A 23,407-nucleotide genomic window follows, 5' to 3' on the forward strand; every position below is an offset into this window, starting at 1 on the left:
CCATGAGGGTTATTAAATTTGCTTTTGATCATTTCGTGCATATCTACATCTTAAGTTTTTAGAATTTAAAAGTTGTACACTATCTTTATGAAGTTCTCACTATTATGTTGCACATCTTTTCTAACTTAAAATAAGCCCTTGTAGTATGTCACTAATTCGGAAAGTTTACCTTTACTTTGAAAAGAACTACATCAAGCATAGTGAGGGCAGTTGTGGTAGATCACGCCTGTAATCCCAACACTTTGGAAGGCTGAGGGGGTGGATGGCTTGAGGCCAGGAGTTTGGAGATCAGCCAGGGCATCATCGTGAGACCCCATCTGTACAAAAAATAAAAAACAAAAATTATCCAGGCATGGTGGCATGCACATGTAGTCTTAGCTACTCAGGAAGCTGAGGTAGGAGGACTGCTTGGACCCAGGAATTCAAGGCTCCCGTGAGCTATGATCAGGCCACTGCACCCCAGCCTGGACAACAGAGCGAGACCCTGTCTCCAAAAAACAAACCACAGTGACATCTTTAATGGCATGACCCATCTGCTTCAAACCAGCATCAAAGCTTATTTTATCAGGAAATTTTATGTAACAAAAGTTTTTGAAGCACTGTATCCTCTTGTTGGAGAGGATATCGTTTATTAAAGCTTTTGGTTTTGCTTTCAAAATATTTTTTGAAAAATATCCATGGACGCATGTACACGTATGTATTTTTACTTTTACCATATTGGGTAGCATCAAACAGTGTTGTAATAGTTACTCTTTACTCTCAACATATAGATCAGAAACACATGGAAGGACTTGTAGGTAAATAATGATTTCAGTTGTGACGTAGTGCGAAATGATTCTATCAGGAAACTGGGATGAGTAATGTGACTCTGTTGTAAGATTTTCGGTAGCAGAAGTACAGAACAAAAATAAAACATATCAGCAAAAAACACAATGGTAAGTTGTCATCTGAGTGATTGTGTAAGCCTTGAAGATAGTTAATGTAACCGAGAGGAGGCGTCCACATAAGCTCCTGCCTTCACAATAGATAGCTTGTGTCTATCTGGATATCACAAAATGTCATTTGTTGTTTTTTTCTGCTTTCATGCACTACATTTCTTATCTTGCTTTTTCATTCTTCATGTAAAAGAGGTTTCTAGACAGAGTTTCTGTTTCAGTTCACATACATTTTATCATCGATGGAGCTCCTTTTTCCTGGGGACTGTTCTAGGAGTTTTATATATGTTATCTCGTTTAATTCTACGTCAACTCTATAAGGTAGGCATTGTCAATGTCCCCAATTTAGGGGACAAAGAAGCTGAGGGTCAGCAAGGTTAAGTAACTGGCTCAAGGTCATGAAGGTAACGAGTCATCTGCAGAAGCAAGATGTTGACACAGTTCTGTCTGATGCTACTGTCTGTATCCGTAAGTGATGTATATTTTAGTTAGAAAACTGGAATGGTTACTCAACTTCACAGTAATTCTTTATTTTATTGCTTCTATAGAAGCTCTCTCCCCTCCCCCACAAACTCTGAGTCACTCAGCCTGAGCTCAGGAATGATTTCAGATGTCTAAATAGGTCATTTGCAGGGTCTGGGTGGTCTACCCACAGCGGAGGTAAAAGCTCTGGCTCAGTCTTGGCGGCTGAACCATTGCGAATTTAAGCCAGTGGATCTGAAGGCAATTGAGTTCTGTTCTGCCACTCCAGCTCAGGCAGGACAGCCGCTTCCATGAGACAGGGCCCCTCTGAGGTTAGAGCCTCAGTGGGCATCAGTGTCATGAATAGCCGCTCCTCGTTTGGCAGCAGTAACTATCCAGAGACAAAGGATGGGATTCGGGATAATTGTGGTCATAAGCTAGAAGTCTCCAGAGTCCTTAGAGGAATTTGAAAACTGAAGAGAATTTTTTTCTTTCCATACTGTGTCAGGGCTTTAGCAAAGGAGTTCTGTTGTGACAATTGTCTGGGTAACATCTGCCTACTCTCTCTTTTTTTTTTCCCTTATCTGTAGTCCAGCTTCCTTAACAGTGCCCAAGGGTGCAATCTCCACACTGTTAATAGTTTTACTCTTAACACTTCCTTGGCTCCTTTGTCCCAAGAAGGTGAGATCCCACTTCCAGGCGATCTCCTGCAGGACTTTTCCCCAGCCTCTGACCCATTTCTACCCCATATTTCTCCCTCAAGAACAATAATTCAATCATGTTTTCAGTTCTCCTGAAACGATCCCAAATGTTGGATTTTTTCTTAGTGTTGAATTATAAGAGTTATTGATATACTCTGGATGTAGACTGTCATTTGATATAGATAGATAGTGAAATTTTTTCTTTCTTTCTATTTTTGCCCATTATTTTCATAGGGAATAAAATATTGTGAATATTTTCTCAGTCTACTGCTTGCCTTTTCATTTTCTTTTTCTTTTTCCTTTTTCTTTTTTTTTTCTTTTTTTGAGACAGTCTTGCTGTGTCACCCAGGCTGGAGGGCAGTGGTGCGATCTCGACTCACTGCACCTTCTGCCTCTTGTGCTCAAGAGATTCTCCTGGCCGGGCGCGGTGGCTCACGCTTGTAATCCCAGCACTCTGGGAGGCCAAGGCTGGTAGATCACGAGGTCAGGAGCTCGAGACTATCCTGGCTCACACGGTGAAACCCCATCTCTACTAAAAATAGAAAAAATTAGCTGGGCGTGGTGGCACGCCTGTAGTCCCAGCTACTCAGGAGGCTGAGGCAGGAGAATCGCTTGAACCTGGGAGTTGGAGGTTGCAGTGAGCTGAGATCGCACCACTGCACTCTAGCCTGGGTGACAAGGCCAGACTCCATCTCAAAAAAGAAAAAAAAAAAAGAGATATTCTCCTGCCTCAGCATCGTGAGTGGCTGGGATTACAGGTGTGCACCACCACACCTGGCTAATTTTTATATTTTTAGTAGAGACAGGGTTTCACCATATTGGCCAGGCTGGTGTCAAATACCTGACCTCAGGTGATCTGCCTGCCTGAGCCTCCCAGAGTGCTGGGATTATAGGCATAAGCCACTGCACCCGGCCTCATTTTCTTAATGGTATCTTTTTTTTTTTTTTTTTTTTTTTTTTTTTGATATGGAGTTTTGCTCTAGTTGCCCAGGCTGGAGTGCAATGGCACGATCTCGGCTCACCGCAACCTCCGCCTCCCAGGTTCAGGCGATTCTCCTGCCTCAGCCTCCCGAGTAGCTGGGATTAACAGGCATGCGCCATCAGGCCTGGCTAATTTTGTATTTTTAGTAGAGACAGGGTTTCTCCATGTTGGCCAGGCTGGTCTCAAGCTCCTGACCTCGGGTGATCCACACCTGCCTTGGCCTCCCAAACTTCTGGGATTACAGGTGTGAGTCACCACGCCCGGCCTTAATGGTATATTTTTAAGAGAAGTTTTTAGTTTTGATGAAAATCAATTTAACCATTTTTATTTTATGGTTAACACTTATTGAAACTTAGAAATCTTTGCATACCCCAAGGTAGCAAAGGTTTTTTTTTTTTTTTTTTTTTTCTTTAAAGACAGAGTCTTGCTCTGTCACCCAGGCTGGGGTGCAATGCCAAGATCTCAGCTCACTGCAACCTCTGCCTCCCAGGTTCAAGCGATTCTCCTGCCTCAGCCTCCCAAGTATATGGGACTACAGGCATGCACCACCACGTCCAGCTAACTTTTTGTATTTAGTAGAGATGAGATTTCACCATGTTGGTCAGGCTGGTCTCGAACTCCTGACCTGAGATGATCCATCTGCCTCGGCCTCCCAAAGTGCTGGGATTACAGGCGTGAGCCAGCGAGCCCGGCCAAGGTAGCAGAGATTTTTCTCCTATATTTTCTTCTAGAAGTTCTGTAGTTTTAGCTTCTATATTTAGGTCTGTGATCCATTCTATGTTAATTTCTTGTGTATGCAGGGTGAGATGTAAGGGTCCAGGTTCATTCTTTCTCTTTGTAGATATCTAGATATTCCAGCACAAATTGTTGAAAAACTTTTTTCCCCTATTGAATTGCCTTGGAACCTTTGTAACAACAACAAAAAAATCAATTAACCGTATATTTTTAGATCATTTTTACACTGTCTTTCGTTTCATGGATCTGTGTGTCTCCATGCCAGCACCACGCTATCCTGATTACTATAGCTTTATAGTAAGTCCTGAAATCAAGTACTATAAGTCTTCAGACTTTGTTCTTCCAATTATTTTGGCCATTCTATGTACTTAGAATCAGCTTACCAATTCCTGTAAAACAATGCCTTCTGGAACTTTTACTTGGATTACAAATGAACCTCTTAATCAATTTGACACCAACACCTTGACTGTGTTGAATCTGACAATCTGTGAACATGATATACTTCATTTCCTAAGATCCCTTTTAATTTTTCAGAGCAATGTTTTGTAGTATCAGCATACAGGTCTTGTACACATTTCGTTGAATTTTTCCCTAAGTATTTCATGTTGCTGATGCAGTTGTAAATAGTATTCTTTTATTTCACTGTCTTGTCATTCATTGTTATGTAGAAATACAATTGATTTCTGTATGCTGACCATGTATCTTGCAACCTTGCTAACTTCACTTTAATAGTTTTTAGTGGATTTTTAAAGATTTTCTAAGTGTATAATGTCATCTGCAGATAAAGACCCTTTTATTCCTTTCTAATTTCTTTGCCTTTTACTTGGTTTATTGCATTGGCTATTGCATTTAGTACAATGTTGAATGGAAGTGGTAAGAGTGGAGACGTGCTTGCCTTGTTCCTAGTCTTAGGGAGAAAAATGTCTTTCACCAATAACTATATTGTTAGCTGGAGGTTTTTCATAGACACCCTTTATCAGGTTGAGGAAGTTTCCTTCTGTTCCTACTTTGCTGAACAAATTTCCATAATAAGTGCATGTTCAGTTTGTTGAATGCTTTTTCTTATATCTATTAAGACAGTCATAGATTTCTAACCTCTATTCTGTTGAAATGTCAAGTTACTTCGATTGATTTTTCAGATGTTGAAAAAGCGTGTCTCCTTGACATAAGCATTACTTGGTGATAAAGTATTATCCTTTTTGTGTATTTCTGGATGTGATTTGTTAATTTTTTTTTTTTTAATACTTTAAGTTCTAGGGTACATGTGCATAACGTGCAGGTTTGTTACATATGTATACTTGTGCCATGTTGGTGTGCTGCACCCATCAACTCATCATTTACATCACGTATAACTCCCAATGCAATCCCTCCCCCCTCCCCCCTTCCCCCTCCCCATGATAGGCCCCGGTGTGTGATGTTCCCCTTCCCGAGTCCAAGTGATCTCATTGTTCAGTTCTCGCCTATGAGTGAGAACATGCGGTGTTTGGTTTTCTGTTCTTGTGATAGTTTGCTAAGAATGATGGTTTCCAGCTGCATCCATGTCCCTACAAAGGACACAAACTCATCCTTTTTTATGGCTGCATAGTATTCCATGGTGTATATGTGCCACATTTTCTTAATCCAGTCTGTCACTGATGGACATCTGGGTTGATTCCAAGTCTTTGCTATTGTGAATAGTGCCACAATAAACATACGTGTGCATGTGTCTTTATAGCAGCATGATTTATAATCCTTTGGGTATATACCCAGTAATGGGATGGCTGGGTCATATGGTACATCTAGTTCTAGATCCTTGAGGAATCGCCATACTGTTTTCCATAATGGTTGAACTAGTATACAATCCCACCAACAGTGTAAAAGTATTCCTATTTCTCCATATCCTCTCCAGCACCTGTTGTTTCCTGACTTTTTAATGATCGCCATTCTAACTGGTGTGAGATGGTATCTCATTGTGGTTTTGATTTGCATTTCTCTGATGGCCAGTGATGATGAGCATTTTTTCATGTGTCTGTTGGCTGTATGAATGTCTTCTTTTGAGAAATGTCTGTTCATATCCTTTGCCCACTTTTTGATGGGGCTGTTTGTTTTTTTCTTGTAAATTTGTTTGAGTTCTTTGTAGGTTCTGGATATTAGCCCTTTGTCAGATGAGTAGATTGCAAAAATTTTCTCCCATTCTGTAGGTTGCCTGTTCACTCTGATGGTAGTTTCTTTTGCTGTGCAGAAGCTCTTTAGTTTAATGAGATCCCATTTGTCAATTTTGGCTTTTGCTGCCGTTGCTTTTGGTGTTTTAGACATGAAGTCTTTGCCCATGCCTGTGTCCTGAATGGTACTACCTAGGTTTTCCTCTAGGGTTTTTATGGCATTAGGTCTAACATTTAAGTCTCTAATCCATCTTGAATTAATTTTCGTATAAGGAGTAAGGAAAGGATCCAGTTTCAGCTTTCTACTTATGGCTAGCCAATTTTCCCAGCACCATTTATGAAATAGGGAATCCTTTCCCCATTTCTTGTTTCTCTCAGGTTTGTCAAAGATCAGATGGCTGTAGATGTGTGGTATTATTTCTGAGGACTCTGTTCTGTTCCATTGGTCTATATCTCTGTTTTGGTACCAGTACCATGCTGTTTTGGTTACTGTAGCCTTGTAGTATAGTTTGAAGTCAGGTAGCGTGATGGTTTTGTTAATATTTTGAGTTCATGTATTGGGTGGACCAGCCAAGTAGGCAAATGGGCCCGCACCATCCGTATAAGGTATTTGGAACAACCCTGAGCACATTCTACAGATGCCTGATACCGTCATGAGGCCTGGAGTTCTATCCTCAAATCATCTCCCCTTCTGTTTCACTTGTCCTTTGAAATGGACTGCCCCCAGAGATGATATATGAATCTGGAGGGCAAAGTTTGAAGTATGAGTTTGAGTAAATGAGTTCCTTGAAGGCAAAGGCTTTATTGCATATTTTTTTTTTTTTTTTTGGTCTGTGATAGGGCCTTGCTCTTTTTTTCCAGGCTGGAGTGTAGTGGTGTGATCACAACTCACTGCAGCCTCGACCTCCTGAGATCAAGCAATTTTCTCACCTCAGCCTCTGCAGCAGGTGGGACTACAGGTGTGTTCCATCACACCTGGCTAATTTTTATTTGATTTTTTTGTAGAGATGAGGACTCACTGTGTTGTCATGGCTGCTCTTGAGTTCCTGGGCTCAAGTGGTCCTCCTACCTCAGCCTCCCAAAATGCTGAGATGGCAAGCATGAGCCACCACGCCTGGCCAGCATTCATATCTATCAGTATAAGATTATATTAACTAGTGTTATAGAAACCCCAAAAGATGGTGGCTTCTACAAAATGAAAGTTTATTCTTCTCTCTCAGGCCTGGTCTACTCTTAGCCATAGACATCCTCACGGACCCAGGCTGCTTCTAGCTCATGATATGCCAACTCCAGGATGTAACCTTTGTTATTCTCATGGTCTACATGGGGTGCACGTGCATTGCAGCAGCAGCAGCAGAGCGGAGGAGGGGACAGTGGAGAAGAGAAGCGACCAAGAGTGCGTGCCAGCTGACTCTCCAGGAAGGTGCCTGGAGGCTGCCAGGAGACACGTCCTGGCACACACTATGGACCAGAACTTGGTCGTGTGTCACGGCAAGGCGAGGGTTTTGAGGCAGGAGTCGTGGAGAATAAAGAGTTGTTCACTTTCTATTCGAAAATCAGCTAGTTTATTCATTTCATTTTTGTTAAGTTCCTGAAACAAAGTTATTTGCAATGCATATGTTTCTGGGCCTGAGTTTCCTAGAATAGTAAAGTCATGTTAACAGAAACAGCGGAAAAGAAAATTCATGTTAATGTACACGATGAGCTGTGTGGGTGTAAGTAGTTTTGGTTCTCAATATCTATATCCTAGGACCTCGCATAGCACATGGCACAGGGCACGTGATGCTACTCAGTAACTGTCTGTTGCCCATATGTTAATAGCTCACACTCACCCAGTGTTCAACTGTGTGCTGGGCAGGATAATAATGTTCTCCTTGCAGAATCTCATTTAATCCTCGGGACAGTCTCTTAAGTAGCCACTGTTGTTATCCCCACTACCTTACAGATGAGGAAACCGAGGCTTACATGTATTTTGATTCATTTGTTCAACAAATATTTATTCAGGACCTGCTATGTGCTGGGTACTGGAGATATAGCAGGGTTTAAAGCACACCAAATCCTTGCTCTCATGGAATCACCCTTCTGGGTAATTTTCTAAAATCACATAGATACTGGATCGAGGGTAGCCCTTAAACCTAGGTAGTCTGGCTCCAGAACCTGCAGTCTTAACCGTTGTTTTATTGGTAGATGAATGGATTGATGAGTGGGGCGAACAAAAATTGTAACTATCCATTTCAGAAACAAGCTTCGTGGTTGCCCTTTAGCTCCAGCTTGGATGGTTAGATTGCCCTGTGTGAAGCTGGATCTTTTTTTTTTTTTTTGGATATGGAGTCTCACTCTGTCACCCAGACTGGAGTACAGTGACGCAATCTTGGCTCACTGCAACCTCTGCCTCCCGGGTTCAAGCCATTCTCCTGCCTCAGCCTCCAAGTAGTTGGGACTACAGGTGCACGCGGCCATGCCCGGCTAATTTTTTGTATTTTAGTAGAGACGGGGTTTCGCTGTGTTGCCCAGGCTGATCTCAAACGCCTGAGCTCAGGCAATCCGCCCTCGGCCTCCCAAAGTGCTGGGATTACAGGCGTGAGCCACTGTGCCCGGCCAAGCTGGGTCTTTTGAATGGCTGTGGAGTATTCAGTGAGGTAGCCCTAGGTGACATCATCACACCTCTGTTTATCCAGAAGACAGTTAGTATATATGCTATCCTGTTAGAGTCCATGTGCCAAAAGTAGAAGTAGGAAAGGCAAATAAGGATATATCTCTAGATTGTCAAAATGGTGATTGAGAATTGCATGAGATACTGCTTTACTGCCTACGGTCACGTCAAATGTGTTGCGATGAGCGTGTGTCTGGGGGTTCATGGAGGAAAGGTAGGGATTATGGATCAGGGACAGTGTTACCTCAGGAGCAAAGGGCAGAGACATCAAAAATAGGCATCACCCGTTTTACTGTCCTTTTCCAGATATTCCACTGTTGCTTGCACCAGGTTCAGACTTTCTTTGTGACAAAGAATGGGGGAAACATTTAAAAGGTAGTAACTTTCCCTACCTGTGATACAGTCTTCTGTAATGCCATGCCACGTGCCAACGGAAGTCTCATAGAGCATCAGTGGTACAGGCTCTTGCTCGGGAAATACGTGTAAGAGAGGGGAGCTGCTGGACTTCGGAGATCTGGGGTCTAGTGTAGGTTCTGTCGTTGTGAGATCTTCAAAATCACGCAAACTCAAGTTTCCTCTTGTGTTTTTTTTTCTTTCATGGAGCATAATGGAAGTAAGACATGATGTCAGCACGCATGAACACCCTGTTTGAACTCAGTGTGCTCATCTCAGCATTAACAGAATGTGCCTTTACAAAAGCTCTGGCGACATTAAACCCGGGCCCCAACTGGATGTGCAAACGTGTAGGGAAGTACACGCCATTTGACAGGCACCTGGTGAAGATGGCTGTGAACAGTCTTCATCAGGTGTGAATCAGGGGGATGGATTGACTGCCAAGGACTTTACACTTGATAAGTTAGAGCCTTGGAGGCCGTTTCAGATAGAAACGCTTCAAGTGTCTGTCTAGTCTGGGAGGGTGGCGGGGTGGAGGGCCAGAAATGCCCCGCCAAGTAAAATGATGCCCGAGAAGGTTCCCAATTCAGGATCCCACCTGGCTCCCCCGAGCCCCGCCGGCTCTCAGGTGTTTGGAGAGTTTCTTGGTGCTCATTGCAAGGCCACCCCGAAAAGGCCTGGCGGGTGACTGTCGGGACCGCAGGAATCTCCTGGCTCGCTGCTTCCAAAGTGCTGAACGCCAGACAGGGCTGCAGAGAACCCCGGAACGTGTGCGTTGTTCCCACATTATTTGGGGTTTCCCGCTCTGATGGTTTTTTTTTTTTTCCTCTTCTCCTTCTCCCCCTGCCCCACTAGCTGCTCCTCCTGCCCTGCGGGCACTCAAGCAAGCTGGGCAGGCCTGCCAGAGGACAGCAGCACTGAGGTGCTGTGGTCGCCTCCCGCCCCTCATGTCCTCCCCACACACGATAGCAAAAGGGAACTTCTTTTTTCTTGGGGCTGGCTTTGGTCCCCCATGTTCTTGTTAGTTTGTTTTTGTGTCTCTCGAAGCCATTTTCCGAGGCTCTGTGGTACCAGGTGTAGAGCCCTTGTCCTGGTGCAAGGTGAGGAAGGGGAGTGCTCCAGGAATAAACCAGAAGGAAGGGCTGGAGGAGCCTGGGAACCTCGGGATAGGAGTGCGGGTCTCGGTAGTTGAGCTGTTTCTCTCCTGGCCTGGGACGGAAACAAGGGGTGAGGGGGTGGAAGTGGGGTCCATGCTGAGGAAGGGGTACAGGTGCCGAACATGATGGCCATCTCCTCTCCCTATTTTTATCTGGGCGGTAGGTACTCAAGAGCCTCTTAAGGGAAAGAGAAGATCACGCAAGGGGAGCCCAGAGCCTGCAGTTTCTTTAATGGGGGAAAAGGGCACATGAGCTAGTCCTCACACTTTGACAAAAAACAGTGTGGTCTATTGTAAGAACAGGAGCCTTGGTTGCATTGTTGGCCCTGGCAGGGACAGCCACCCTTCCCTTGCCGTGTTCCCCGAGTCACTGCCAAACTGCAGCCGTTCGGGGAAGAGTGAGGGAAGAACATGCATTTTGGGGGTTGGGTTTTGTTGTTGTTGTTGTTGTTAGATACAGGGTCTCACTTTGTCGCCCAGGCTGGAGTACAGTGGCATGATCATGGCTCGCTGCAGCTTCGACCTCCTGGACTCAAGCCATCCTCCCACCTCAGCCTCCCAAGTAGCTGGGAGTACACGCCACACTACCACGCCCATCTGCTCCGAGTTTTTTTCTAGATGAGGAACCTGAGACACAAAGGATAAGTACTAGCAGCTCATGCATGTGGCAGAGCCAGATTCAGCCCTGGCCTGACGGATTTCCACATCCATGATTCCCCTCATATAGGGAGATAGAAATCTCAGGATCTCAACAAGGTACAAATAAGGCACATTCCCAGAACATAGAGCCGGGGACAGTCCCCTCTCAGTTCTCTTCTAAAGGTGGTTCTGGCACAGCAGTTGATAAAGCTGTGTCCCTGAAGGGCTTTTTAGTCCTGGGTGCTTCCTGTAAAACTTGTCTGCTTCCACTTGGCCGGCGGGACTCTGTCCCTCACAGGCTGGACACCTGGCCCTGCGGAGAGGACTTGATTAAGCGAGGTGTAATGTACTTTTCTTTCCCGTCCACAGATGGATCTGTCTGTAGAAACTCTGTTCAGCTTCATGCAGGAGCGCCAGAAAAGATACGCCAAGTACGCCGAGCAGATCCAGAAAGTGAACGAGATGTCCGCCATCCTCCGCCGCATACAGATGGGCGTGGACCAGACCGTGCCCCTGCTGGACAGGCTCAACAGCCTGCTGCCCGAGAGCGAGCGGCTGGAGCCCTTCAGCATGAAGCCCGACCGCGAGCTCAGGCTGTAGCTGCCGCCCGGCCTGCCTGGGGCCGGGAGCCCCAGACACCGACACCCTGAGGAGGTTTGGAGCCAACATCGTATCGTCTGACCAGGGCTGGAGGCCAGCGGGAGGCTCTGGTACTCCCTGACGTGGGTGCGAAGGAGTCCGGCAGGCGTGAAAATCTGACTTTGCCCAACTCTTTTCCTTGATGCAGTTTCCCTATGTGAAAGGAACCAAACCAGTTCTCGGTGATAACTGAAGCTGGAACATGTGAATTATTAGGAATTCTTTGAAGAACTCTGCATTGAGAATTATTTTTATTTAGTTGTTTTTTTTGTTTCTTTGTTTAATTGAGAGTATGTAGCGTAGTCCAGGTACTGGAATGAGAATATGGAGACAAGGGGAGAATGTTTTAAGCAGCTCTGTGTTCTCAGTGCCCTCATGACATTTTCAGTGGGCTGTCTGGTTTACATGTCAACATGAAAAACTCACTGAATCTAGGTCTCTGTGTTGTTCCTGTTTCTACCCGGTTTCCGTCACACCGAGCCCTTATCTGGGGCGCGTCTTCCTGCCCAGGTGGAACACTGGCTTTTTGTTGACTGTCAGGTTACGGTGTCCCTTAGTCGTCATCAGAAACTGAAGCCTCCCTTTCCACACCCTCATCAGATTCATCTCCACTGATAACCGGTTTCCTTGATGCAGACATAGTTTAGCTTTCTTTTCAACACTGGCAGGATTCCAGTTTCTGTAACAAGGTTTTAACCAGCATGTGGTTTTACTAGCCTAGAAAACGGTGGGACAGGAAGGCTCTGGACGCTGACTGCAGAGATCTGTCATTCCACAGACCTTTCTTGCGCCCATTTGATGTGTCCGATATTGCGCCAGGGATACAGATATGGCCGAACAGCCTCAGGCCTTCGTTTCTGAAAAGAAAAAACTCAAAAAGCTGCTGAATTTCTCTGGGAGTTTAGGAAAGGAAGTGATTTGAGTCACAACGAAAGTGCTTAGTGTCGTACTTTGCACATCCTAGGTGTTCTAATGGAAGGAAGGACTGGAGAAGCAAAGAATGGAATGCAGGGAGCAACCTAGGCAGACGCCTTGAGCCTACGAGCCAGGGCTGAAGGGAGCTGCTGGGGCGAGGCCGCCATGCAGGCCAGCACCCTGTTCCCTGTGTTCCTGCAAGCCTCGGGAGGTGTGTTTTCAGATGCCAGAAAGAGCCTTCAGTAGATTCACAAGATTAAAACTGATCCACTTAATTTACTGTATCTCGGCTAGACTTGATCTGATTCTAATCTTGGTTTGAGACAGGGTCTTGCTCTGTTGCTCAGGCTGGAGCTCCGCGGTGCAGTCATAGCACACTGCCTCCTCAAACTCACGGGCTCCGGTGATCCTCCCGCCTCAGACTCCTGAGTAGCTGGGACTACAGGTATGTGCTACCAAATCCAGCTAATAAAAAAAAATTTTCTTTTAATTTTCCATTTTCAAATTTGGAAGAATAATACAATGAATATTCCTATTTCTTTCACCTCGACTGACAAAAAATGGTATTTTTAAGACATCACCATCATTGTCTTTCTTCTGGAGTATACAGAACCCAGTTCTGAACAGGGATATGTTTGTAGCTTTGAAGAATGAAGGGCTGTTTACAGAGCTACAAGAACAGCTCAGGTGCCATTATCCTCACTGCACTTAATACAGTGACAGCCGAAAGCACAGAGTGGGCGGCAGCTCCAGCCTGGGATGGCCGAGCCTTTCCACTGCCGCAGCGGCTAGTGGTTGGCACAGGGCAGAATGGCAGACCCAGCGCAGCACAAACCGCGCAGTCAGCCAGCTCTCCAGCCAACTGTGTCTACTTCTAAAGCAGAAGTTAGACAAAACATGGGGTTCACTTCGATTGGGGTCCTGAGTAGGTAAGTGATAGGCTACTTAGGTGGAAGCAGAGAAGTATGGCAGAAGAACAATAAGCAAATTCAATACTTCTGGAAAGAATTCTGGTTAGTTTAATATTTTGATGGCATGTTGCGGTTTTTGCAGTGTCGTGAAATTGGCTAAACGGAACTGTGTTCCCAGTATTCCCTCCCTTGTTTGTTTCTCTGGTGAGGGTTGGCCACGAGAGAGATTTGCATGAGGTTTGGAAGTGGAAGTAGAGCGATCATAGCCGTGCGTCTTCACTGGAAGCCGATGTAGGTCAGGCCCTCTTCCATCTCGGGCACGTTTCCATGGATCTCCTGCACCTGTGGTGTGGGCAGCCACTGGGCCCACAGCTCCTCCTGCTCCCACAGAATTCTGCCTTTGGCTTTTCCAAACCCTGGGCAGGTATGAGGACCAGCTTCTTGGTCTGTAGCCACAAGGATGAAGGTTTGGGGATGAGGAGAGACCAACTCGGGCTCTGGTGAGAGACAGGTGCAGGTCCCGGCTTGTGGCTTGCAGGTCTGGGTTGTACTTGCTCTCCCCCACCCTCCTTCCCGGCCACCTGGCCTGCGGTCTGGTGAGGAAGAAACAGCCAAGCCAAGACTTTTACCGGCTCCTCTAATTGCTTAGGTCAAACCCCTTTCACAATCCTCTCTTTCTACATCATTGCTAGTGGTTCTTCTCTGGAACCTCTGACTGGCAGCAATGCGTTACCAGTCCTTTCCCTCTGATGTGTTGCTATTTCCTGATGGAAACTGAGAATCTGAGTGATTTGTATTTCAAGAAGCCGTTATGCTGGTTCTCTTTGTTGGTTAATACCCCATGACCTATCTGGCCATTACGGGGTATTTCAGGGATAGGAGTTGTGAAAAAGCCCTTGGCTGGACGTTTCTAGCCTTAATCTTTGGCAAGCCATTTCATTTCCCTGAGCCTCAGTTTCCACCTCCCTACAGCATGAGCGGGTCTGGGTGGGCTCTCACGGCCCTCCCAGCTCTAAGATTCCAAGTCTACGATTCTGATACTAAGCTCTCGACTACAATGAGCATGTTTACCTGTTGTCTCGGAGCAGTGACCCTAGGTCTTGGTGGTGACTTTAAATTCCGAGCTCCCAAGGTAGAGCTGCTTTTCTTCCTTTTAATTATAAATTAGCTGTTCACTGGCTGCGCTTTCTAGAGCCTGTTTTGCTTATCTTGCGATCTCTTCATTTCTGTTTATGGACACTGTCCAATAGGCCTCTGTCTGCAGTCTCCTGGTTTCCCTGGTCAAAGTGGAAGATTGCTAGAAACTGGCCTTCACTCCTCGTATTAGGCGTGTATATAAATTTGTAATAAACGGGCCGGGCGCGGTGGCTCATGCCTGTAATCCCAGCGCTTTGGGAGGCCGAGGTGGGCGGATCACAAGGTCAGGAGATTGTAGACCATCCTGGCTAACATGATGAAACCCCATCTCTACTAAAAATACAAAAAAGCCAGGCGTGGTGGCAGGCGCCTGTGGTCCCAGCTACTTGGGAGGCTGAGGCAGGAGACTCGCTTGAACCCGGGAGGCAGAGGTTGCAGTGAACCAAGATCGTGCCACTGCACTCCAGCCTGGGTGACAGAGCGAGATGCCATCTCAAAAAAAAAAAAAAATATATATATATATATATATATATAAAATAAATGAATTATGGAGTTAAGAGCAAGTGATAGTCTACAGATGTCATGTCTTTGTTTCCCTGGGGAAACAAAGCTGAAACTATAGGCGCATACCTCCACACCCGCCTAAATTTTTTTTTTGAGACAGAGTCTCGCTCTGTGGCCCAGGCTGGAGTGCAGTGGCGTGATCTCGGCTCACTGCAGGCTCCGCCTCCCGGGTTCACGCCATTCTCCTGCCTCAGCCTCCCGAGTAGCTGGGACTACAGGCGCCCGCCACCACGCTGACTAATGTTTTGTATTTTTAGCAGAGACGGGGTTTCACTATGTTGGCCAGGATAGTCTCGATCTCCTGACCTTGTGATCCTCCTGCCTCGGCCTCCCAAAGTGCTGGGATTACAGGTGCGAGCCACAGCGCGCGGCCAGCTTCATGTGTATTTATAGCCGTCCCCATCACTCACATCACTGCCTGAGCTCCGCCTCCTGTCAGAACAGCCCCGGCATTAGACTCCCCTAAGAGCGCGAACCTATTGTGAACTGCGTATGTGAGGGATCTGGGTTTTGCACTCCTTATGAGAATCTAATGCCTGATGACCTGAGATGGAACAGTTTCACCCAGAAACCACCCCCTACTTCCCTGTCTGTCGAAAAATTGTCTTCTATGAATGGGTCCCTGGTGCCAAAAAGGTTGGGGACTGCTGTCATCAATAATATTGAATTTCTTGTGGTTTTTTGGACACACCAGGCATGTGTCATCCATTCAAATGCTATGGCTGCAGAGGGAAAGGGTAGCCAGATAATTATCCACATGCTTCAAACCAAAAAGATAAAAAAGTTGGCAACTAGATGTAGCTGCTTGCGAGGGTGACCACCGTTATGCTGGTGTGTGTGTCCATGCCTCCGGAATTTTTCCAGGGTTATCAATGTCAGTGTAAGATCTGATGGAATTTACTGATGACCCCATTTTCTTCACCAATCAAGGCTCATTCCTTGAGGCGAGTTATGCTAAAAGCTTTTCTGCACCAAGTACTTTCAATCTAGTCTTTGAAGTTGTCATAATTCCGACCAAAGAGAACCCAGACCATTACTGAATGCTCTTCAGGTGACCCTATTTGCCTGTCACATTGCTTCTACAAGGTCACATCCTGCATTTCCTGTGGAACAGCATTTTCAAACTGATTCTAGTGTTTGAGCTGGAACCAAAAGAATGAAACTGTCTTTACATAAACGCATACTGCTGTCTCTGCAAATAAAGTGCAACAATATGACTGACTTGTAAATATCTCCCAGGACAGTGCTGTGATTTTCCAGTTGATTCTGCAGCTTTAAAGATATAACCAAGTATCATTAGGCTGTTCAAGGATGAGTGGGTCCCACAGAAGCTAGAAATAGTTTACTTCCCGCTTCCATTTATAGATGCAGAAGACTAATATTCACAGAAAAAAATACGTAGCCAAATTTTACTAGATCTAAAACATTCCTGCTTCTCAGAACAACAAAACCAGAGGAGTATTTAAGACAAAATAACAGTGAATGTTTTGAAGCTAAAAATTTTCCATCAACTAGTCCCATATACACCCTCTACCCTTCACGTAATCTCTTTGGACACTCAGCTCCAATTTTGCCATATTTTTCTTCACATCTTAATCTACACCTTCCTAATTTCCCCTCTGTTTGTTTTTTATTTAAAATGGGAGTTTCGCTCTTATTGCCCAGGCTGGAGTGCAATGGTGAAATCTCGGCTCACTGTAACCTCTGCCTCCTGGGTTCAAGCAGTTCTCATGCCTCAGCCTCCCAAGTAGCTGGGATTACAGGCACCCACCACAACATCCGGCTAATTTTTGTATTTTTAGCAGAGACGGGATTTCACCAGGTAGGCCAGGTTGGTCTTAAACTCCTGACCTCAGGTAATCCACCTGCCTAGGCCTCCCAAAGTGCTGGGATTACAGGCGTGAGCCACTGTGCCCGGCCTCCCCTCTTAGTTTAATTCCTGGTCTAATTGTAGTTGTCACATCCAAACCAGTCCTCCAACAATAGCCTGCTGAGGCTGGTCGCAAAGGGGTTCCACGCTCTGTCAGTAACTGGCCTGAACTTCAGGCTCTCCCAAGATCTGTATCTTCTCATTGGAAGCCTCTCCCTGAAACAACTGTTCCTCCTGCTACCCTCTGTCTCTGGAGGCTGATTGATTCTAATTCCCTTTATTCCTGTATCCCACGTCCACCTCTTTTCTGCGGGGTCCCGGCCAAGACAGCTCTTCCGGTCTAGCTCACCCAGCCCAATCCTTCTTATAAATTTTCTTAAATGTAACTTCAAGTCAACCAACCTCAAGGTCACCTGTGAGTCTTTCTATAATCATTATTCCATCTGCTTGCACTGAAGCTTTATTCCTTCAATGCCTATTTTTTATGAGACTGAGCTTCTAGTCTCCTAAGTCATCAAATCTAGTGTCATGAGCGGAGAGGTCATTGAGAGGTATGTGGCAAGGACAGAGGACAGCTCTTCAACAACTGCCCTTCCTGTGTTTCCTGTAGGAATCATAATATCGTTTACATGTTCTATCGAAATGGACCATGAGAGTGTAGCTGGCCTTTTTCTTCCTACCATGTACTTGTGTGTTCTGGAGTCAGTCAGCTAGAAAACATTGACCAAGTGCCTTAGGCTTCCACGCCATAGTGTGCATTTCGTGTACACAGTAAAGCATGAAGGCTGGCACTAAACTTAGCTAAGGATCCGGTGTTCCGTGTGAATGACAGAACACAGGATAAACCTGATGACACCACCACTTTATTTTGAGCTAAATCCTCGTTTACGTGAGAAGAACAGGACAGGTTTCACCACTGCCTCCTTCGGCAGCTTGGGCGGTGGTGTTCCCACCGAGTTTATGGCTGCAAAGATAGGTCTTTTCTCATCTTTATGTATAAACAGGTACCAGTTTTGATTTTATTTAATCATTTCATACATTTACATGACACATCAAAATGAGAAATGCACAATTTAACCGTTCAACAGCTGGCCTTCAAAAGAACACTATATTCATATTAAACATTTACAGTCTTTCCATCTAACTTTACACGTCCTAAATCATTTTCCAGCATTCCTCACATAGAAGTCTAGTTTTGCTCTTTAAAATCACCATCTGTATCACCCCTAGTAGACGCCAGGGTTTCCCCGATTACATGCTGAAGAGAGCCAGCCACCACCCCACCTAAAGACACCCAAGCAGCTCCAGGGCCTGCCTCCGAGGCCACCCCTTCGCCTCACAGTCTCGCTTCCAAGAACTGATTATCTGACACTAGTGAACCAGCACTAAAGGCTGTAGGGTGTGACTACATCACAGTTCCAGAAGGAAGGGGACCATGGCCAAGAGAAGCCCTAAATGACAGAAGCTCATTAAAACCAAGTCCCCCAAACCTCCTGAAACATCCTTAGCAAGGAGCTCCTGCTTTCCTTCAACATGCTTTGGATATGACCACATTCTGGAGGTGGTGAACTGTTACATGTTTGGTGTGTGTGTACATAACATCAAAAATTACTGTGTGAAACGAGAATGTCTGATTAAAGATTTCAATGTATATAATTAGATCATTGACCAGCACTTTCCCAGTATCATAACGCGGCTGACCCTCTTCTGCCTTCACTTTACACCCCATCATAGTACATTATTTGTGCACAACTAGTGATGTCTGTGCGGCTCATCATCCCATGACCAAGTCGGTCTGTGTTGAGTCATATCATTCTGTGCTGGTTTTAGAAGTCACCATAGGAAACATGAAGTCACATCCTGGTCAAAAAACTGTCCATTTCTCAAACAGAGAAAAACCTGAGATACGAGGCAGCAACTAGCGACACTTACAGGAAGGGAAAGAACAATGACAACACCCGCCCAGCCCCACCCCCACCCCCAAAAAGCTGCTGTCGTGAATTAAGGCTTCAAAAGACGACCCACATTGTAGCTGATAAAACTCAAGCCAGGAGGCTGTTTGAAGGCAGATCTGCACTATCACTTGTGTACTTGTTCCAATGACCTCCTATGTTCAGCTGCCAGGACCGATTCCATACAGTGATTGTAAGTTGAGGACTTGCTCTCGCTCCATTTTGATGTGCCCTTTCCACTGAAGACCTGCCAGCCAGCGTTTCCAGAAACAGCCTGGCCATGGCTTTGCACTCTACTCACAGTGACTGATCCAAACTCAGTGGTCTTCTCAGCTTTCTCAACAGTTTTATTCTGAATATTCCTTCCTCACTAAAGTCTCTCTCAGCCCTACTAGTAAATTCGAAAGTCTGAGGCAATTACAGAAACACCAGCCCCATCACGTGCCGAGGGGATAAAAGCCGCTAAGGAAATAGGTTTCCTGCTTCTCCTCAGCAATTTATACCTTTCTTAATCTTCCCATACTTTACCTCCCTAGGTAGTTTCCTATAAAATTCTGCCATATTGTTACATTTTACCAACTGTATCCATGCAGTGAAGCAGAAAGGGCAAACACATCTACTTTGGCGGAGAACTTGAAGGTACTGCTGGTCTGCTACCACCCAAATAAATTCACATCTGGCTTGAAACCAAGTTCATCTTTATATTTAAAGGGCTGACAATCCCATTCTAAATAATTCTTTGATTTACAAAGAGGGAGGTAGACTTGTTAGCCTCCCAACCTTAGCTTAAATCATGATTACCAGGTTCCTGGCAGTTTGGCTGAATCCTAGACAGTTCCCTTCTCTTCATAAAGCTGAGAAGAAGAAAAAAAATTATCTCCATCCAGGCCCACTGGAATTTTGCGCATAGACAGTTTGAATTGGTCTGAAAAGTGTGACTAGCTACCTACCTATTCACAATGCCTAGAAAACGGGCTACCGACATGGTAGTGGTCAAAGCCCCGACTTTGCTGTCTGAGGTACTGGGTTTGCTCTAAGGTAGACCTTGGCAAGGCCCCTAATGGTCCATCCAGCAGAGTGATGCTCGTGTCCCTCGGCTGTCAGGTGAGCGTGGCTTTGTGAATCAGCTTTGGATAGGATCATTTCTCTTGGATTTCCCACTAGGCTCTGTCCCTAACAGGGTCTACCTACCTGACCCCCAAGCTGGCTCAGTCTCAGCGCTAAGGTGTACTATGGAAAGGACCGGACAAAGACGAATATTTGAGATCTCTTAGTAGCACAGCGTGAAAATGGTAGGGGATTTTGTCCTCCAACACCAAATACACTTGCTTTTTAAGAACAAGAGGATGTGTAATTCACTGAATAAAATGGTTTCCTCTGTCTAGGGGGGATTCTAGCATCTGCTCTTCCATTTTTGTTGAGAGAACTATTAGCTGATCTCTCAAATGCAGATGTTAAGAGAGTAACAACTGGGTCGATCCACCTGTTGCTTTTACACCATAGCTCCATTTTCCAAAAATATATATGTATGTACATATATATATTTCAGATTTACAGGGAATTTTTTTGTGAACAAGAAAAACAAATTGTCTATAGAAGTCACAAGTGTTTTTCTTCTCAGGAGACCTCAATGATTTCCATGCTGCCCGAAAAGCTAGACTGACTGCCCACTTTCCCCAGCTCTTCCCGTGACCTGTTCTCCGACATGATGCTCTCTCCAAATTCCATTTGGCAGCTTCTGCGTTTAAACTGCTTTTCAAAGGGGCTCTCTTCATGCCAGCTCCGCCGTGAGTCAGCTCTGTCACTTGGCTTCTGCCGCCTGCGCACGGAATAGACTTGGTCCCCGCAAGTGGGCAGCTGGCTGCAGCTGTAGGCAGAGTAGCTGGCACTGCCTCCGTAGATGGCTGAGGCAGAGTAGAAGTGTGAGGACTCTGTGGCAAAATACCAGCTGCTGGTCAGGGAAGGGGTAGAGGTCTGGGGGGCCAAGATATCCGAGTGCCAACCCTTAAGGCCCAGGCCAGCAGACTTCGTGAGGTGCTGCTGGCTGGTGGACAGGCCGAAAAGGAAGCTGGTGTGGTAATTGTCCTCCACACTCCCACTTCGATGCAATGGAGATAAAAGGGACCTCTGCGTGGTGCCACCGCTGCTGGTTCTGACCGAGTGCAATCGCTTGCTCTGGCTGTCTGAAGGCCTGGTGGTCTGCGGCTTCTTGGGGATGCTGGCTTCCTCCTTATCAGGACTGGTTTCAGGAGTCTGCTCCGATAGTTCCTGCACAGGGGAGAACTGGCATAGTTTGTTGGTCCCATCCAGAGTAGTGGAAGGTTTGTAGTATTCCAAAGCATCTTCTGATGAGGAGAAGCCATGTAAGGATGCTGCCATGCTGGCGGAATATGAAACTGATTTGATGTCCAGAGAGAAGGAACGCTTGAGCTTATTGCTGTCTTCCAGCCTGTCTGCGGACAGGTGCAGCCCACTGAGCGCCTGTACCAGCGGGCTGTCCTCTAACAGCGACGGCTGCACGCTGGGCACGCTGGGCACACTGGCGGGATGCACGGGCCTTTGCCCTGCTGCCTCTGAGGTAGCAGAGTCGGCACGGGGTGGACTGAGGGGCGTCTCGCTTTTCTGTCCACCCTCTGAGACAGCAGGGACGGGGTCATTTGGCTTCTCCAGGTGCAGCAGCTTGAGTTTGCTCTTTGGCCCTGATGCTCCTGTCTGGTTCTTAATCTTCTTCTCATAGTCCAGGAGTTGGCCCAGAAAATTGAAGTTTGGAGATATAGTAGGTCTTTTTTCTTTCACAAATCTACAGAGACAGGAAAAAACAAAAACCCGAATTTCACAATTACACTTTATCTGATGAATATTCAGTGAATAAATGAGATAGGGAATTATCGGGCAGACCTCAAAAACTTTGAAAGGTGATTGGTTTAAAAGCTCAGGCAGACGCCTCAAGGTGGAGAATACAAAGGCCCTAGGCACTGGGAAGGCCCTGCACGCACCCCTGCAGTATGCCGGAAAGAGGCAGCTGGGCCCCAGAGGCTCTAGTTTTTGCCTCATTTTCAAGGGCCCAGGGCTCCCAATGCAGCTGATAAGAGATGATATGGGGTTTTGTTGGTGGTGGTCTTTAAGAGACAGGGTCTTGTTCTGTCACCCAGACTGGAGTGCAGTGGCATGATCATAGTTCACTGCAGCCTCGAATTCCCAGGCACATGCAGTCCTTCCGCCTCAGCCTCCTGAGTGGCTGGAATTACAGGACTACATGCTTGGCTAATTTTAATTTTTAAAGTTTCTTTTGTAGAGAAAGGGTCTCAACTGTGTTGCCCAGGCTGGTCTTGAACTCCTGGGCTCAAGTGATTCTCCCACCTTGGCCTCCCAAAGTGCTGGGACTACAGGTGTGAGCCACCGTGCCTGGCCAAGAGATGACTATTCACCACCAAGGACAGCCCTGACACACACACACCAGGTGCTACCATCAAAAGTACAGTGTAACAGCCACTCTCCTTCAATTTCCAATGTCATCCCCTCTCCAAGTCACCAGTCACTTCTCAAGACAGTTCACATTTTAATGACAAAAAGAAAATGGTATCAGATGATCAAAGTATCAAAGCAACACTTCTTTTTATAGTCAACAAGACAGAATACCCACGACAAAGTGGTCTGTGTGTGCTAAGCACTATGCTTATGCACTGAATCATTATTTAATCCTCAAAACTACCCTATCATCAGGTGGGTGTCCTTATCCCCATCAAATAGCTAGCTACACAGAGTCCTTAAGTGACTTGCCCAAAATCACACAGCTACTAAATGACGGTGCTGGATTCAAAACCAGGCTGGTCAAATATCTGGGTCCACTTTTGTAACCACCATGTTAAAAGAGATTCATCAAAGGATGAAAACTAATACTAGATGGCTTTCATGTTTCATGGAGGAAATACAGACTCAGAGCTAACAGACAAATTCTTCAGCAGCCCCTGCGCCTCATGGATGCTTTTCAGGTGATGCAGGAGTAGAACTACACTGAAAATCTGCATTTGAATAAGGAACAAGAAAAACAAAAAATAAACGTGGAAATCAAGTAACCTAAGCAAATTCACAAAAATAGAAATAACTGGCTCAAGAATAACTAGTGTAAATGTAGGGTCCTCATAATGAGACTTCATAGCGTGATATAAGGGTGCCTTTTCTTCTGATTTCTAAATGGAGCAGGAGGACTTCAGGGAGGCCTGAACGGGGGCATGAGAGCTCATGCAGATGACCAGAGGACCCATCTCCTCCAGACTCCTGACTTACGTGGGATGGTGTTTGGGCAGCTCATTTCTGTTTTCCAAACTTTCCAATTTGAGGAAAAACAAATGCAACTGTTAAATCAGGCCTGTCGCATAAGTCTCTCTATTTTTGATTCCTGATCAGGTAACAATGAACCATCTCTACCCAATGAGACATGCAGGGGAATCAGATTCATCAGAGACTGGAGGCAACCCAGTCAAAATCACACACACACACAACCCGGCCGACTCTAGAATGTGGGGCATTTTACTGAAGAATGGAGTCTGACAGTTATCTGGTTCATATGTGCACGTATTAGGCTTTTTCTTCCCAGCAATCCAAAGTGCGAAGCAGAACAG

General features: G+C 45.7%; 2 protein-coding genes across 5 annotated transcripts in view; one reads left to right on the plus strand and one right to left on the minus strand.

The window, feature by feature from the left end:
- BORCS5 (BLOC-1 related complex subunit 5) overlaps nt 1-11,870 on the plus strand; it is a 109,038-nt gene extending 97,168 nt beyond the window's left edge. For all 3 annotated transcript variants that reach the window (XM_050748286.1, XM_050748285.1, XM_050748287.1), the window contains one exon: nt 11,167-11,870. In XM_050748286.1, coding sequence (XP_050604243.1) covers nt 11,167-11,397 — 231 coding nt within the window. In that variant the 3' untranslated portion in view covers nt 11,398-11,870. The remainder of the gene's footprint in view (nt 1-11,166) is intronic.
- Nucleotides 11,871-17,822: 5,952 nt separating this feature from the next.
- Nucleotides 17,823-23,407, minus strand: part of DUSP16 (dual specificity phosphatase 16) — a 92,524-nt gene continuing 86,939 nt past the window's right edge. For both annotated transcript variants that reach the window (XM_050748225.1, XM_050748226.1), the window contains exon 7: nt 17,823-21,585. In XM_050748225.1, coding sequence (XP_050604182.1) covers nt 20,403-21,585 — 1,183 coding nt within the window. In that variant the 3' untranslated portion in view covers nt 17,823-20,402. The remainder of the gene's footprint in view (nt 21,586-23,407) is intronic.

Source organism: Macaca thibetana, chromosome 11 (genome assembly GCF_024542745.1).
Source record: "Macaca thibetana thibetana isolate TM-01 chromosome 11, ASM2454274v1, whole genome shotgun sequence".
In the NCBI taxonomy this organism is placed as follows: Eukaryota; Metazoa; Chordata; class Mammalia; order Primates; family Cercopithecidae; genus Macaca; species Macaca thibetana.